General features: G+C 50.0%; 1 protein-coding gene across 1 annotated transcript in view; it reads right to left on the bottom strand.

Annotated features, from left to right (window-relative positions):
• The window catches only part of LOC128330567 (myosin-6), a 46,532-nt gene that overhangs the window by 1,203 nt on the left and 29,881 nt on the right, over positions 1-15,448 (bottom strand). Inside the window, exons 25-38 of the mRNA XM_053263640.1 lie at positions 14,999-15,089; positions 13,825-14,214; positions 13,149-13,275; positions 12,756-12,874; positions 11,790-11,986; positions 10,732-10,915; positions 8,696-8,861; positions 7,930-8,054; positions 6,590-6,898; positions 5,755-5,958; positions 5,132-5,257; positions 3,084-3,359; positions 852-947; positions 133-267 (exon numbers count right to left, since the gene is read on the bottom strand). Of these exons, the coding sequence (XP_053119615.1) occupies positions 133-267; positions 852-947; positions 3,084-3,359; positions 5,132-5,257; positions 5,755-5,958; positions 6,590-6,898; positions 7,930-8,054; positions 8,696-8,861; positions 10,732-10,915; positions 11,790-11,986; positions 12,756-12,874; positions 13,149-13,275; positions 13,825-14,214; positions 14,999-15,089 (2,545 nt within the window). The remainder of the gene's footprint in view (positions 1-132; positions 268-851; positions 948-3,083; positions 3,360-5,131; positions 5,258-5,754; positions 5,959-6,589; positions 6,899-7,929; positions 8,055-8,695; positions 8,862-10,731; positions 10,916-11,789; positions 11,987-12,755; positions 12,875-13,148; positions 13,276-13,824; positions 14,215-14,998; positions 15,090-15,448) is intronic.

Genomic DNA, 15,448 nt, shown 5'->3' with positions numbered 1-15,448 from the left:
AGTCTTGGATTCAATACGCACTCCCCTGACCACGTTCTTGGCCACCCCTTGGCCAGCCCCCTACCCTGGTTGCCCTAGAGTCACCCCCCCCCCCCGCACCCGCCCTCCCCTCTGCTGGGCTGCAGCATTCACCTTGCCTCCCACTTCACGGCTCTTGGCCTTCAGCTTGTTGATTTGGGACTCGGCAATGTCGGCCCGCTCTTCAGCCTCATCCAGCTCGTGCTGAACCTTCCGGAACTTGGCCAGGTTGGTGTTCGCTTGCTCCTCCTGGGAGAGAGATGGAAACCAGAATGAAGTAGTGTGGGAGTTTTTTAAATGCTGGCGAAGGGGCCTGAAGGAGCCCCTGTGGTACATCAGTGACCGTGGTGGGGCAGCAAAAAGGAGGGAAACTCTTGCTTGACTTGTAAGGGAGTCCAAACTGAAAATCACCCTGGTTAAGCCTGTGGGAGTCCCGGCCACTGGGATTTCAACAAAAGGTTTGTAGAGAGTGCAAAGAGCCTATGAGAATTAGCAGCTCAGGTCTTGAAAAGCTTACTCACAAGACTTTAAATCAGAGCTACCTTGTTGCACCAGTTTAGCAAAGCTTTATTTTGTAAAACAGCTAAAACCCCACAAGGCTGGCTTGCGTGGCCGAGATCTGAGCCCTCAGATCTGGCAGTGTTTATCCTGCAAAGGATGCAATGACCTTAAATCTAAGCGTGGTAGTGGCTCAGGTTTAGCAAAGCTGATCTTAACTTGCAAAGGAGTCAGGGCAAGGTAAGAAGCTGTGATCTGACTGCAGGTTGGATCCCCGTGGCAATCACTGTTGACAAAGGCGGGGAGAAAACCTGCAGCAGAGACTAGGAACTCACTGCTTCTTCCGCCTGCCGCTTGTAGGCTTTGACTTTCAGCTGCAGCTTGTCCACCAGGTCTTGAAGTCGCAGCAAGTTCTTCTTGTCTTCCTCAGTCTGAAGATGAGAGAAAAAGAAGGGCAGCGGGGAGTCATATCTTCCCCCACATTGACTTTTCTATATGAAACATTTTAACAACTCAGTAGTACTTTTGGTGGAGTCGTGGGAAAACCACCTGCTGTAAACGTGCTTGTTTTATTGCAGTGCCTCCTAATTTGAATTCTTTGTCAGCATCCTCAACTATGAATGCAGCTAGAACTACCAAGTTGCAAAGAGATTTCAGCTTGGCACATTGATGCTCAATATTATTGTCTTAAATGTATCTAGCAACAACAACAACAACAGCCATGAAAGTGCATTGTGCTTTTCAAAATATAATGGTTCCTACACTGAGGAGCTTACAATCTAGAAATCAACATAGGATAGACAACAGAGGAAGGGAGGGGAGATGGAGGCAGGGGGCAAACAAGGGAAGAATATACAATTGTTTCAGTTACATGTTCTTGGGCTTAGTTGCAGTAGGCCGTGGGTTCTCAAAGTTGGGTTCTCAGATGTTGCTGGACTATAGTGCCCATCATTGTAAGTACAGCCCTGCTGGATCAGGCCCAAGGAAGCCCTCCTAGTCCAGCATCCTGTTTCACACCGTAGCCCACCAGATGCCTCTGAGAATCCCACAGGCAGGGGGTGAGGGCATGCCCTCTCTCATGCTATTGTTCCCCTGCAACTGGTACTGAGAGGCATCTTGCCTCTAAGGCTGGAAGTTAGGGATGTGCACGAACCGGTTCAGCACTCCTTTTCTGGAGCGCTGGACCGGTTCAAAAGTCTGGCATTCGAGCCGGTTCGGAGGCATGGGGGTCCTTTAAGAGGCAGGGAGGGTACCCTTACCTGCCCTGATGCCTTTCCCCTGCCAGCACTCTTCCCAAAAGTGTTGGTGCAGGTTTGCAGTGTACCTCCTTGCAGCCCCAGTGAACGTCACCACACGCATGTGTGCATGCCAGCCTTTTGCGTGGTGACGTTCACCAGGGCTGCAAGGAGGTACGCTGCAGCCCTGCACTAACGCATTTGGGGAGAGCACCGGAGGGGGGAAAGCGACCAGGCAGGTAAGGGCACCCTCCCTGCCCCTTAAAGGATCCCCCCCACTTCCCGGGACTGCACGAACTAGTTTGTGCACATCCCTACTGGAGGTGACCTATAGCCATCAGAATAGTAGCCATTGATAGATCTGCTCCATGAATTGTCTAAGCCTCTTTTAAAGCTACCAAGCTAGTGGCCATCGCCACATCCCATGGCAGACAATCCTACCGATTAATTATGCACTGCCATCCCCAAAGGCCACATTTTAATTGTTTCTTTCCAAAGGACTCCATGGAATCTTCTTTCAAAACTGGAGTTGGGCACTGTGTGCAACTGAAAACATTTAGAAATTGAAGCCTGACATTTCGCCAAGTTGACTTTGTCCAAAATTTGGCTTGGACTCTTTCGAGAGCCCTCATTAAGCAACAGCTTCGTGCTTGGTGCCTGGCATGGTCTAAAGATGTGTGTTGTAGCAGTCTTGCCAAAGCTAAGCAGGTTCAGATCTGGTCAGTGCTTGGATGAGAGACCACCAGAGACTCATACATATACCCCCTTGCATTTTGTCGTGGAAAAAAGGCAGAATGTAAATGAAAGAAAAGAGAAAAGAAATAAATACATGGCCCTGACCAGACACTAATTCTCTATCCATCTTCTGTGGGGGGTCCTATCCTGTGACCTCTGTACCTTCCACATCTATTGCTGCTGCCTTTACATAGGGACATAGGGAGCTGCCTTCTACAGAGTCAGACCCTTGGTCCATCTAGCAGAGTTTTGTCTACACGGACTGGCAGCGGCTTCTCCAAGATTACAGGCAAGGGTCTCTCTCGGCCCAAGGAGGGAACTTGGGACCTTCTGCATGCAAACTCTTCCACTGATCCATGGCCCCATCCCCTAAGGGGAGTACCTTACAGTGCTCACACATGGAGTCTCCCATTCAAGTGCAAACCAGGATGGACTCTGCTTAGCAAGGGGGACAATTCATGCCTGCTATCACAAGGCCAGCTCCAGTCCAAGGCGAGTCACCACATCTCCTTGTCACCCTGGACATGCATGGAGGCACTGTGGGTCCCGTTCTCATCTTAGCACCCAGCCAGAAGGACAGCAGCCAAGCCACGGCACCTGATAGGTGAGCTCCTTGATGCGCCTCTCACACTTGCGCATGCCCTTGACGCTCTCCACATTGCGCTTCTGCTCCAGCTCCAGCTCGTTCTCCAGCTCCCGCACTCGGGCCTCCAGTTTCTGGAGCTGCTTCTTGCCGCCCTTCAGGGCCAGCTGCTCGGCTTCATCCAGCCGCATCTGCAGGTCCTTGATGGTCTGCTCCATGTTCTTCTTCATCCTCTCCAGGTGCGCGCTGGTGTCCTGCTCCTTCTTCAGCTCCTCTGCCATCATGGCCGCCTGCCCCGTTCAGGAGACAACAGAGAAATGCGAGAGAGAGAGAGAGAGAGAGAATGGACATAAGAACCTAAGAACAGCCCTGCTGGGTCAGGCCCAAGGAAGCCTGTCTAGTCCAGCATCCTGTTTCCTCCACAGTGGCCCACCAGATGCTTCTGAGAAGCCCACAGGCAAGAGCTGAGGGCATGCCCTCTCTCCTGCTGTTGCTCCCCTGTAACAGGTATAGAGAGGCATCCTTCCTCTGAACCTGGAGGTGGCTTATAGCCCTCGGACTAGCAGCCATTGATAGACCTCTCCTCCATGACTTTGTCTAAGCCCCTTGTAAAGCCATCTAGGATGGTGGCTGTCACCACATCTTGTGGCAGGGAATTCCATAGCTTCATTATGCGTGGTGTGAAAAAGTACTTCTGCTTGTTGGCCCTAAGAGGGAAGAAAATTTCTCTCTTGTCAATTTCCCCCAAACCATGCCAGATTTTATACACCTCTATCATGTCTCCCCTCAATCATCTTTTTTCTAACCTAAAAAGCCCCAAGTGTTGTAGCCTTGCCTCATAAGAAAGGTGATCTAGGCCCCTGGTCATCTTGATTTCAGGCTGACAATCCCATGATGCAGGGGTTTTCAAACTTGGGTCTCCAAATGTTAGATTACAGCATCTATGGATCCAAGTTTAAAACCTTTTGCCATAATGTGCTTTATTACTGTTGTTATTGTTATTATTATTATTTAGCTTCTGTTTGCACTGGGAGAGGAGAAGGGAGCATGAGTCCATATTCCTCTTTGAATGCATGAATATATCTCCACCTCCTCAGCTGCTTGCTTGTTCTAATTTAATTTGTCATATATATTTTGAAGAGTTTGTTATTTGTGCAAAATAAAGCCATACTTTTCCAAGTATGACATCATGCCCAAGAGAAGCAGAAGTTCCTTCTCAAATTCAAATTTACTGTGATTCAAATTTACTAGGTATGGTAATTATTCAATAAAATTAATAATGTTTGAAGTTGAAATCCTACCATTTAAAAACTGTCCTTTTACTTCCTTTTTACAAGCACATTAATAAAAAATTCTATGACATATATTTCATTTCTTGAACTTTCCTAGAAGTGTAAGCTACACAAAATGACTTTGCCTGGTCAACGAAGGGCCTCACCTCCAAGTTTACTATAATTACTGTATACACCATCTTTTAAGTTACTTTTCAAGTTACACAATTTGTTTATAAAACAAATTAAAACCAATATCAACATTAAAACGTGCTAAAAACTTTATTTTTTCAATTAGAATGATTACAACGATTGATCCCTATGGGAAATCCATATGAAGCCAGATATTCCTGACTAAAATCCGACACAATCCGACAATCTGGGAATCCAGCGTATCAACCCAACAATTTTACTGCCAGATAAGATTGTGTTGGATCGGATTTGACACAGGCCTACAAAATAAAAATGACACAAGCAGGATTTTTTAAAAAGAAGAATGGCAGAGAGAGTGGACATTCAGATTAAGAGAGTCCACTCCCAGGTGATAACGGGCAGTTGCCTGAGCCAGTAAAATATTGTCTGAACCCGCTGAAGGACAAGATAATCTGCTGGTGACTTGCTTTCCCCAAAGTCATTTCAGCTCTACTTTCTGGAGACATTTCTGGGAAATGGAGGGAAAAGAAAGGGAGAAAGAAGAGTGACATCTGAGGGGCCTCCTGTTTTAGGGGGTGTGACTTTTCCTGAGGGCTGCCGGTAGCCGTCCCCCTTTCCTGAATCTCATTTTCACTCACGTCAGTGATGGCTTTCTTGGCCTTCTCCTCAGCATTCCTGCACTCCTGCACGGCCTCTTCCACCTCTGACTGAAGTTGGGACAGGTCCGTCTCAGTTTTCTTCTTCTGGTTGATGAGGCTGGTGTTCTGTGAAGAGGTGGGAAGTAGAACAGCCTCAAGTCAAAGTGCCGATGGGGAGCAATGAGGAAAGCGGGTGTCGTGTGTCGTTATTCAGAGTGGAAGTCTCTAGCTCATATGAACATAGGACGCTGCCTTACTGAGTTAGACCCTAGCGCCATCTAATCCAGTATTGTCTACACTGGCAGCAGCTCTCCAGAGTTTCCGAGAGAAGGGGCTTTCCCAGCCCTGCCTTGGAAACGCTGCCAGGGATTGAACCTGGGAGGACCTTCAGCTTGCAAGGCAGGTACTCTGGCCCATCCAATGGTCTGAACATCCTGGATGATCTTAAGCAAGCTACCATCCTCGCAGCCTTGGCCGACCATCTACAGCATGGGAACGATAACCCTCCCTGGTCTACTTTATAGGGTCGTTGTGAGGGTGACTAGTTCATGCACGTGCAGCAGCCTTGAGTAACTGATAAAATCTGCTCAGAAGTAGCACATAAAGCAGGAATCCCGCTTCACCTGGGAGTGGAGGAGCTGGACTCTTTCGCTGGCCTCGATCAGTTCCTGCTCAGCCAGTTTCCGGCCACGCTCCGTCTGCTCCACCACGCTGCGCAGCTCTTCAAGCTCGGCCTGAAGCAGTGAATTCCGCCTCTCCACCATGGCGATGTTCTCCTTCAGGTCCTCGTTGGCCCGCAAGGCGTCGTCCAGTTGGATCTGGTTGTCCTGAGCAACGAGAAACATGCAGGCCTAGAGGAGACTTGGGCCGAGCTGCGGTGAACCATTCAAAACGAGCTTTGGGTCTCCCTTTTCTGGGGCACGTCCAGCCTTCCTCACAACGGCCTTCCTACCATGGGCCGGCTGGGGCGATACTTCCCCACTCCCCCCCCCACCAGAACCAGCCCATGAAATTAGTAGGAGGGCACCATGCACACGGCCCTCATTATGAGCATGTGTAGGGAAGCGTTTGGGATGATTCTCCCCCAACGCACATTAAAGGAATGTGCCGGGAGAGCGGTGGGGCGCCCACAAAAGTCACCACAACAGGCTCCTCTCCCTTTTAACCACATGGCATTGTCGGAATTGGCCCCATGTTGAGTGGGTTGTGTGAGCCTCCACCTTGTGAGTCTCTTGAACTGTGGGCCACAGAGACGTAGCTATAATGGAACAAGGGGGGAACAAATGTCCCTGAGGGAGAGGGGTCCCTTCAGCTGGGCCACAGTTTGCTCTTTGCTTTCCCCCTCCCACCTCTCTGAAGATGGCGGCAGGGGGCCCGCCCAAGGGCCCATCTTCACGTTTTGTCCCACCCCTGACCGTGGCCCACTGGGGCAGAGGTGAAGGCCAGACGCCTCAGTACCTTGAGGTGGGCGTGAGCGACCTTGAGGTGTTTCTGGGCCTCGGTAGCCACCCGGTTGGCTTGGCTGAGCTGGATCTCCATCTCGTTGAGGTCACCCTCCATCTTCTTCTTTACTCTGAGGGCCTCGTTGCGGCTGCGGGTCTCGGCATCCAGAGACGCCTGGAGCGACTCCACCATTCTCAGGTGGTTCCGCTTGGCCTGCTCCATCTCCTCGTCCTTCTCGGCCAACTTCCGCTCAATATCAGCCTTGATCTGGTTGAACTCCAGCTGGGCCCGGAGGATCTTGCCTTCCTCATGCTCCAAAGAGGCCTGTACATAAGAAAGCCCTGACGGATTAGACCAGAAGTGCATCTACCTTAGCATCCTGCTTCCTACAGTGGCCAACCAGTTGCTTCCAGGGAGCCTATAAGCAAGACATGGATAGCCCTCCTGGGCTGTCCTCCCCCTCAGCAACTACTGCTCTTGAACATGGAGGTTCCATTTAGTCACTGGCTAGTAGGTTCCTTTTAGTCAATGGTTCAGTGCATTTGTCTAATCCCTGTTAGCAGCCATTTAAGCTAATGGCCATCATCACAACCTGTGGCAGTCAATTCCACACAACAGTTCTCAGACTTAGGTCTTCAGATGGACTACAACTCCCATCATTCCTACGCCACAATGGCTGAAGACCCTTGTGGCTGGGGATGATAGGAATTGTAGTCCAACAACATCTGGGGACCTAAGTTTGAGAACCCTGCCATAAATGAATTATACATCATATGAAGGCTTTTCTCTTGTCTGACATGAATCTACTGCCAATAAATTTCAAGAGGCGACCACAAATTCTAGTGTTATGGGAGAGAGAGAAAAGTTATCTCTGTTCATCTACTCCACACCATTCACCACTTTATAAATGTCTAACCATACGATGCAGTTTTCAGCCAGCTTTTGAGTTTATCTGTCAGTTTCCCATCCTTGAATGTTGAAAACTGTAGTTCTTTGCAGGGATTCTTAGGCACTGCTGGTCCAAAACATTTGGGCACCTGGGACCTGAAATCCAAATGGAACCCCTGGTGGTAAAATAACTCGAACTGGAAATTATAACAGGTGATTTACTGCCCAGTCACAGAGCCCAACACTGGCTGTCTCAGTCACATAGCAGAACTAGCCTTGGAACTAGTAATCTCTGACGGAGAACTCTCATTTGCCAGGGTTCCTTGAAGGCATGGCAATTAAACTGATTTAAATCAGTGGCCTAAGAATGAAGAGAAGGCACCAAGGAAGGGAAAACCAAGGAAGAAGAGACAGAGCAAGGGTGGTATTCAGGAGGGGATGCGGGCAGGAATCTAGGCCTCTCTCACCTCCGCCTCTTCCAGAGCTGCCTGTAACTCCATTTTCTCAGCTTCCAGCTGCTTCCGCACCTTCTCCAGCTCGTGCAGGTTTTTGGCCCCCTCGCCCAGCTGTTCGGTGAGGTCTGAAATCTCCTCTGTGGGAGGGAAGGAAGCAGGAGGTTTGGTTCAGACCCAAGTGGGAAGGAGCAGGGACAAGCTCTGACAACATAGGAACATAAGAAGCTGCCATATACTGAGTCAGACCATTGGTCTATCTATCTCAGTATTGTCTTCACAGACTGGCAGCGGCTTCTCCAAGGTTGCAGGCATGAATCTCTCTCAGCCCTCTCTTGGAGAAGCCAGGGAGGGAACTTGGAACCTTCTGCTCTTCCCAGAGCAGTTCCATCCCCTGAGGGGAATATCTTGCATCGCTCACATGTGGTCTCCCCAGAGGTGCTCTTACCCCTGGACTTCGAGGCCGGAGTCCAGGGCCTCTACACCCTGGGGGCCCCCAAATCCTCTTTAGTCTGTCCTGGGTGGTGTGGTCACCCAGCGGAGCATGATGATGCTTAATTTGCAGAGGTGGGGGGGGGGGGCTTCCAAAGGCCTTTAGGTCCAGGCTCAAAAATTACCTAGGTGCACTTCTGGGTCTCCCATTCAAATGCAACCAGGGCAGACCCTGCTTAACTAGGGAGAAAAGTCATGCTTGCTACCACAAGACCAGCTCTCCTCTCGCCTCAAGAATCAGTGAGCAAGAAGGTGTCATCGAGGGGTGCCGAGCTCCTCCCTGACTCACCCTGTAAGTTTTTGTTCTCCCTCTTTAAAGTCTCCAGATGTTCCAGGGACTCCTCATAGGCATTCTTCAGCTTGAAGAGTTCAGTGCTGAGCCCCCGAGACTCCTTCTGTGATGCCTCTAACTCTGCCTGGGACTCCTCATATTTCTGCCTCCACTCAGAGAGGATCTGAGGGAGTGGAAGAAAAGGGAGATAAGGGAGGGGAGGGGAGAGAGAGAGACTTTTCGGATAACACGTTGTACACGTGTGTACAGGTGTCAGTGAATCTGGGCACAGGCCCCTCCCGATTTAGGCTACAGATCGGAACATCATGTAAGAATAACTGCAAGATCCCCACTGCTCATTAAAATCACCGGAAGAAGTCTATCTGCAGTTCCACCTGTCTGTCTGATGGTAACTTAGGGTTGGGCCTTCTTAAGAGCTGCCCCTAACTTGTGGAACACATTTCCCATGGCAATAAGAGGTCTGTTGTTCCCGGAGGCATTCAAGAGAGCAGTAAAGACCTACTTTTTTAGCCTAGCTTTTAATAGTATTTACATGGTTTTTCATGAGTTTTATGTTAATATTTTTAATGGTTTGATTTTCTTTACTGTGAATCGCCCTGAGCCATTTTTTGATGGACCATATATAAAATAAAATAAAAACCTGAACATGCGCACATTGTAGACAGATTGTATGGGTGTTGAACATATTTATTATTATTTTATTTATTTAACATATTTATACCACACCCCTCCAGTACACTACTGCTCTGGGCAACTCACAACATTAATGAATAGATACCATGTAGAATAAAAGATTAATAAAGTAAAACAATTTAAAAGACCAGGCTAAAACCACATTTAAAATTACAAAGGTTTTAAAAGTTTCAAATTAGAAGTGATTAATAAAAAGCTAAAAACTATGAAAACTAAAGAACCTATCAGATATAAGCAGCAGATAAATCCTCTTTAAAAAGATGTGTTTTTAATTGTTTTTTTTAAAAACGGAGGGAGGGAGTATGGCACAGCTCTTCAGGGAGGACATTCCAAAGCCAAGGGGCCACAACTGAAAAGGCCCTGTCTCTAGTCCCCGCCAACTGGATCTCTGTTAGTAGTGGGGTCATGAGCAGGGCCTGAGATGATGAACGGAGGGCCCTGGCAGATTCATATGGGCGAATGCGGTCCGACAGGTACCCCGACTCTCAGCTCTGTAGAGCACCAGAACCTTGAATCTAGCCTGGAAGCAGACTGGTGTCACACCCTCGATCTCAGATAGCGAGGAGGAAGGGGAAGCTGACAGCCTTTCAGCCGATGCGGGGGTGCTTGAGGGGCAGAGCCCATCTGTCAGTTCCCAAGAGACGGCTGAGGAAGGTCTGACTGATGTTTCAGAGCAGGCACAGCAGTCTGAGGCAGCAGAGACAGTGACAGACAGACTAGAAGATGAGCTATGCAGGCAACCCCCACTGACTCCACAGCAAAGGTGTGTCACAAGGCGAAGAGCACAGCTGGAAACTACCAGGAGGGGTAAATGCCTCTTGCAGAGGGCTGATAAGCCTTGAATCCCTGCCATCTGAGAGTTATCAGATGGACTATAAAGCATGTCAACAGCTTTCTGTTAGCCGCTGGAAGACAACATTAGTCAACCCTCGTGTTGACAGCTTTTAGCCCAAGCCTGATATAGAGAACTATTCCGAGCCGTGTTTTGTTTCTGCAGCCCAGTTTGTATTGTGGACTATCTTCCTGGACTTCCCTTCCAGGTGGCCAGGTTGCTGACAACTGGTAAGCAATGAAGGATGGGTGTGATACTTATGAAGCGACATAACGTGAACAGAGCTAGAAGAGAGTAATGTGAGCTGGAGGACTCTTCCTCTTTCTGACCTCTGTTTCCTGCCCATTTAAAAAAAAATCAAAATTGTATTATTTTGATGTTATAGTTTTAATAATGGTTGCTTGTTGCCTTGAAGGTCCTGTTTGGAATGGAAAGGTGGGATATATGTCTAGATCTAGAAGTAAACAGTTTCCCCTCATTTTTCTGTCTCTTTGACCGAGTCCCTCACCTTGTCGAAGTTCCTCTGCTTCTTGTCCAGGGCAGCTGCAGCCGCGTTGGAACGCTCCACATCCACCATGAGGTCCTCGATCTCATTCTGCAGGCGGTGCTTGGTCTTCTCCAGGGAGGAGCACTTGGCGTTAACCGCCTCCACTGCCTCCTCGGCATCCTGCAGCCGCTGCGCCAGCTTCTTCCTGACACCCAAGGGTGGAGGGGGGGAAGCAACTGCGGGTTAATGGCCATAGTTGGGGGCCTGCTTCCTTCCTCATCCCATGGGGAAAGCAACCTTTCCTGGGTGGAGGAGAGGAGGGGTGGCACAGGGCTGATGACATCATAAGGTGGTGCCAGGAAGCCAGCGCCACACCCCACCATCGCCTAACCTTGTTCTTCTAGTCCCACCGACCCACAGAAGCCCACCCCACCACTTCCAGGCCACCCATTCAGCCTTCCTGCACACCTACCTTGGCGCTTTTTAAAGTGAGGATTTCTCCTCCAACCAACAAGCTTTTTGCTCGTCTTATATGCTGCCATTTAAAAATATAACCCGAGCCAAAAGCTTCGCCGTTAGAAGAAACACCTGTGAAGAGTGGCGGTGTCCATGGGAGAAGGGGCTAGGTGGGGGGAGTCAGGAAGGAGGGGGATCAGGATCCAGACAAGTGGGGTGGTTTGTATGAGACTCAAAGGTCAAGACTCAAGCCCACAATGGCTCCCAAACATGGGATCCTGGGGCTATCGGGGACCCACACACCACCCTTGAATGTTGGCCAAAGAAGGAAATCTCAAGAAGACCAGCTGCCCACCTCCGGCGATGTTCAAACGCCCAATAGGCTAGCGGAGGTCATGTGACAAACACCGCCCTCTGCAAAACTGTCAGGTCAGGCCTGGTGCTTTGGTCTGAGCAACTGAAAGGACGCAACTTCTTGCTGTTCCCTGCCTTGACTTGTCAACCTTTGCCTTGATCCTCAGGCCCGGAAGCCCAGCCTGAGAGCAGGGCAGGTCTGTCAGTTAATCAGCTCATGTGGAGGGCCGTGGCTCAGACAGTCCTCCTCTCAATCCCTTCTCACTTACTTGGCCTCCTCCAGCTCCTCCGTCCTCTGGATGGCGTCGGTCTCATACTTGGTCCTCCACTGCGCCACCTCAGAGTTGGCCTTGGAGAGCAGGCGCTGCAGCTCCGCTTTGGCCTCCGTCTCCTCCTCATACTGTTCCCTCAGCAGGTCGCAGTCATGGCGGGCCGACTGGAGCGCGTGTGCCAGAGCATTCTTGGCCTGCCGGGAGGGAAGAACACGCATCAGATGGGCCAGTTCCACTTTTCATGGCCTCTCTCGCCCACTTCAGTCCCTCAATCCTGACCCACGATTGATTGATTGATTGTTAAATTTGTGTACTGTCTTTCATGCAAACAATCCCAAGGTGGTTCACACAAAAATTCAAAACAAGGCTATAAAAATGACAATTAAAATATTAAGCTCATATATAAAATAAATCTGACTAAAAAGATTTAAAATACAAGCATGAGAACTGTACAAAATACAAAGAAGAAGAAGCAGAGACAATCATATAAAAGCCTGGGTAAAAAGCCAAGATTTAACATGATTTCTAAAAACTATGATGGAGACCGAGGAGCGAATAGTCACCAGGAGAGCATTCCAGAGTCTGGGGGCAGCAACAGAGAAGGCCCTGTCCCGCATGCACAACAGCTGAGCCTCCCTCATTGTCGGTACCCGGAGCAGAGCCCCCTCAGATGACCTCATCAAGTGGGTAACAACCTTTGGGAGCAGGCGGTCCATCAGGTATCCCGGGCCCAAACCCTTAGGGGCTTTAAAGGTCAAAACCAGCACCTTGAATTGGACCTGGAACCAAACTGGTAGCCAGTGCAGCTCTTTCAAAATGGGTGTGATGTGCTCCCACCAGGCAGCTCCAGTTAAAACTCTAGCTGCTGCATTTTGCACTAGCTGTAGTTTCCAGATATTCTTCAAGGGCAGCCCCATGTAGAGCTCCCAAGTGATTCTTAGAGTTCCCAAGTGATTCTGTCACCTTGCTCTCTTCTTCTAATTGTCTCTTCAAATCCTCCATTTGTTGGGTGTACGACTGCTTCCCTCGGGTGAGCTGAGAAATTAGAGACTCCTTCTCTTCTAGCTGGCGGCTCAGTTCTCCTGTGGGCAGGGAAGAAGAAAAGCGTATTCCATAATCCAGGGGTGTCAAACTTGGGTCTCCAGATGTTGTTGGATTACAACTGCCATCATTCCTAGCCACAATGGCCAAAGGGCATGATGGGCATTGTAGTCTAACAACATCTGGGGACTCAAGAACCCCGCCATAATCTAAAAGGTAATAAGTACTCTGTCCCCCTCTGGTGTTCACCCCAGGAACAGCTCTAAGGAAAAGGAAGTAAAGGAACAGGAAGAGGGGACAAGGGACGGGTGGTACCATTTTCTGTCTGGAGCTTGGCCCGCTGTGTGCTGGTGTCATTGAGAGTCCGCTGGGTCTCCTCAAGCTTGGCCCGGTAGTCTGCGGATTGGTCCTCCATGGTGCGACACATCTTCTCCAGGTTTACCTGCCAGCAGGGAGTGGAAAAGAAGGGAGGATGGAAGTGAGGAAGGCCAGAGAAGACCAGCTCTGGAGGTCTCCAAGATAGTGGCCTGAATAAAATCTTCACAGTGAATGGCCTTTGCAGTCCTTTTAGGCTTTCCCCTCAGTTTAAAAGGAAAGAAAGCCAATTTTAGATTCAAACCTCCGGAACAATATGGTGTTTGTCATGTGAATTGGCTTGCTTGCATGAGTCATCTGAACAGTGGATTCTGGGGCCCTTGCTTAGCTGGGGCACCCCACCTCCCTATGCCCCTTGCTGGTTAAAGGGGCCCCAGATGGCTTCTTGTCCAGGAGTCCCTACAGTCCTGAAGCCAATCCCAGGACGAGGTCTCCCTTAGGGATGACTCAACTCAGCTTGGCTTCCACAAGCTGTTATCCTAAAACCTCCCAACTTACTTTTCCAAGCTGAATGCCCTTAGAGGGCAAGAACAACAGTAAATGAAGGCTTGTGGGTTATGCATGCACACAGAATGTCCCTACCCCCTTAGCACCTCCTCCTCCTCCAAAAGGGCACCTTGGCTTTCAGCAGCTGCTCCGTATTGGAGCCGACGTCATCCAGCTCCAGCTTGAGCTCGCTCTTCTCCTTCTCCAGCTTCTGCTTCACGCGCTGCAGGTTGTCGATCTGCTCGCCCAGCTCTGCCACCGAGTCGGCGTGCTTCTTGCGCAAGGCTGCCGCCGTGGCCTCGTGCTGGAGCGTGGCCTCCTCCAGGTCTCGCCGCATCTTCTGGAACTCGGCCTCCCGCTTCTTGTTCAGCTCGATCTGCACGGAGGTGGCTCCGCCCGCCTCTTCCAGCCGCTCGCTGATCTCCTCCAGCTCCCGCGAAAGGTCCGAGCGCTGCTTCTCCACCTTGGCCCGGGCCGTGCGCTCCGCCTCCAGCTCCTCTTCTAGCTCTTCAATCCGCGCCTGCATGACAGAAAGAGAAGACAATTCCCTCAGGCCATGTGGCATATTAACTTTTCTGTACCCATGCAAGATGTAGATTGCGTAGGCGATTGTGTAGGAAGCGGTTGTGGTGGTTGGATCACCTGCCTTTGGTATTTTGTAGCTCTAGGATTGAATCTCTTGAAAACACTTGACAATACTGGCAGGTGTTTTTGTCCTTTCGGTAATAAGTCCAGCAGGCTCTTTGATATTAGGAGACTGGAGCTGGTATCTTAAGTAGCTCAGCTGTGGAGCTACAACACCCTCTTTCGCCTGCACCGAAAAAGAAACCTTAGAGTGGCGGCAAATTCCCAGGGCAGGGAAATTCCGGAGCAGAGGACTTGAATTCCTAGAACAAAATTTGCCAAGGCTGTGGAAAGTCGAGAGCCGCCAGCTGTTCTAGAATGGAGGTTCTGAGGGCTCTGACAATTCTAGAGTAGGAGGCATTCTAGAATTGATATTCCCAGCGCTTGGAAAATTCTAGCGCAAAAGTCTGTTCTAGAATGGAGATCCCTAGAGCTGGAGAAAGTCCAGAATGAAGGGTGTTCGGGAATGCAAGGTCCATATCTGGGAGAGAGACTAGAACAAAGGGTTGTTCTAGAATGCAGGGTGCAAAACTGGGGAGAGAGCAGAAACCCAGTCTAGGGGGGAAAGGGAGGGTCCTCTAGGTTAAGTCTAGAGCACAGGGCCATTCCAGAATGTACTCCCTAAGGCAGGCACGTTCTAGTTCAGGTGGCCATTTGACTGGTCCCTCTAGAGCATCTACCTGCAGTTCCTTCATTTTCTTCTGCAGCTGTGAGGCCAGAGCTTGCTCGTCCTCAATCTTGCTGTTCTGCTGGTTGATGTCAAATTCCTTCCTGCACAGAGAATTTCAAGAAGTACGCACACACACACACTCGCTCTCTCTGTGGCCTGCAGGATTCCCACCAGGCCCTTTCCTTGGTCACGGTGCTACTGCCAGGCAGGTTCTGTGGATCAAAAGGCAGCAAGTGCAGGACCAAGGCCCGCATGGAGCCCCAGTCATGGTGCTATTCCCGAGCAGGCTGCATTGTGAACAGGTGACTTGCAACTCGTTTCTGTTTGGTCTGTGCACACCCCCACTGATCAAATGGGAGTCCCTCCCCTCCAGGACTGCATCAGCAGCCACCCATTCTGTAACTCAGGGATTCCCAGCCTTGGCCTCCCCAGACATTGTTGAACTACAACCCTCCTCATT

Source organism: Hemicordylus capensis, chromosome 6 (assembly GCF_027244095.1).
Source record: "Hemicordylus capensis ecotype Gifberg chromosome 6, rHemCap1.1.pri, whole genome shotgun sequence".
In the NCBI taxonomy this organism is placed as follows: Eukaryota; Metazoa; Chordata; class Lepidosauria; order Squamata; family Cordylidae; genus Hemicordylus; species Hemicordylus capensis.
Note: the sequence above shows the minus strand (reverse complement) of the source record. Positions and strands in the feature narration are given on the sequence as shown.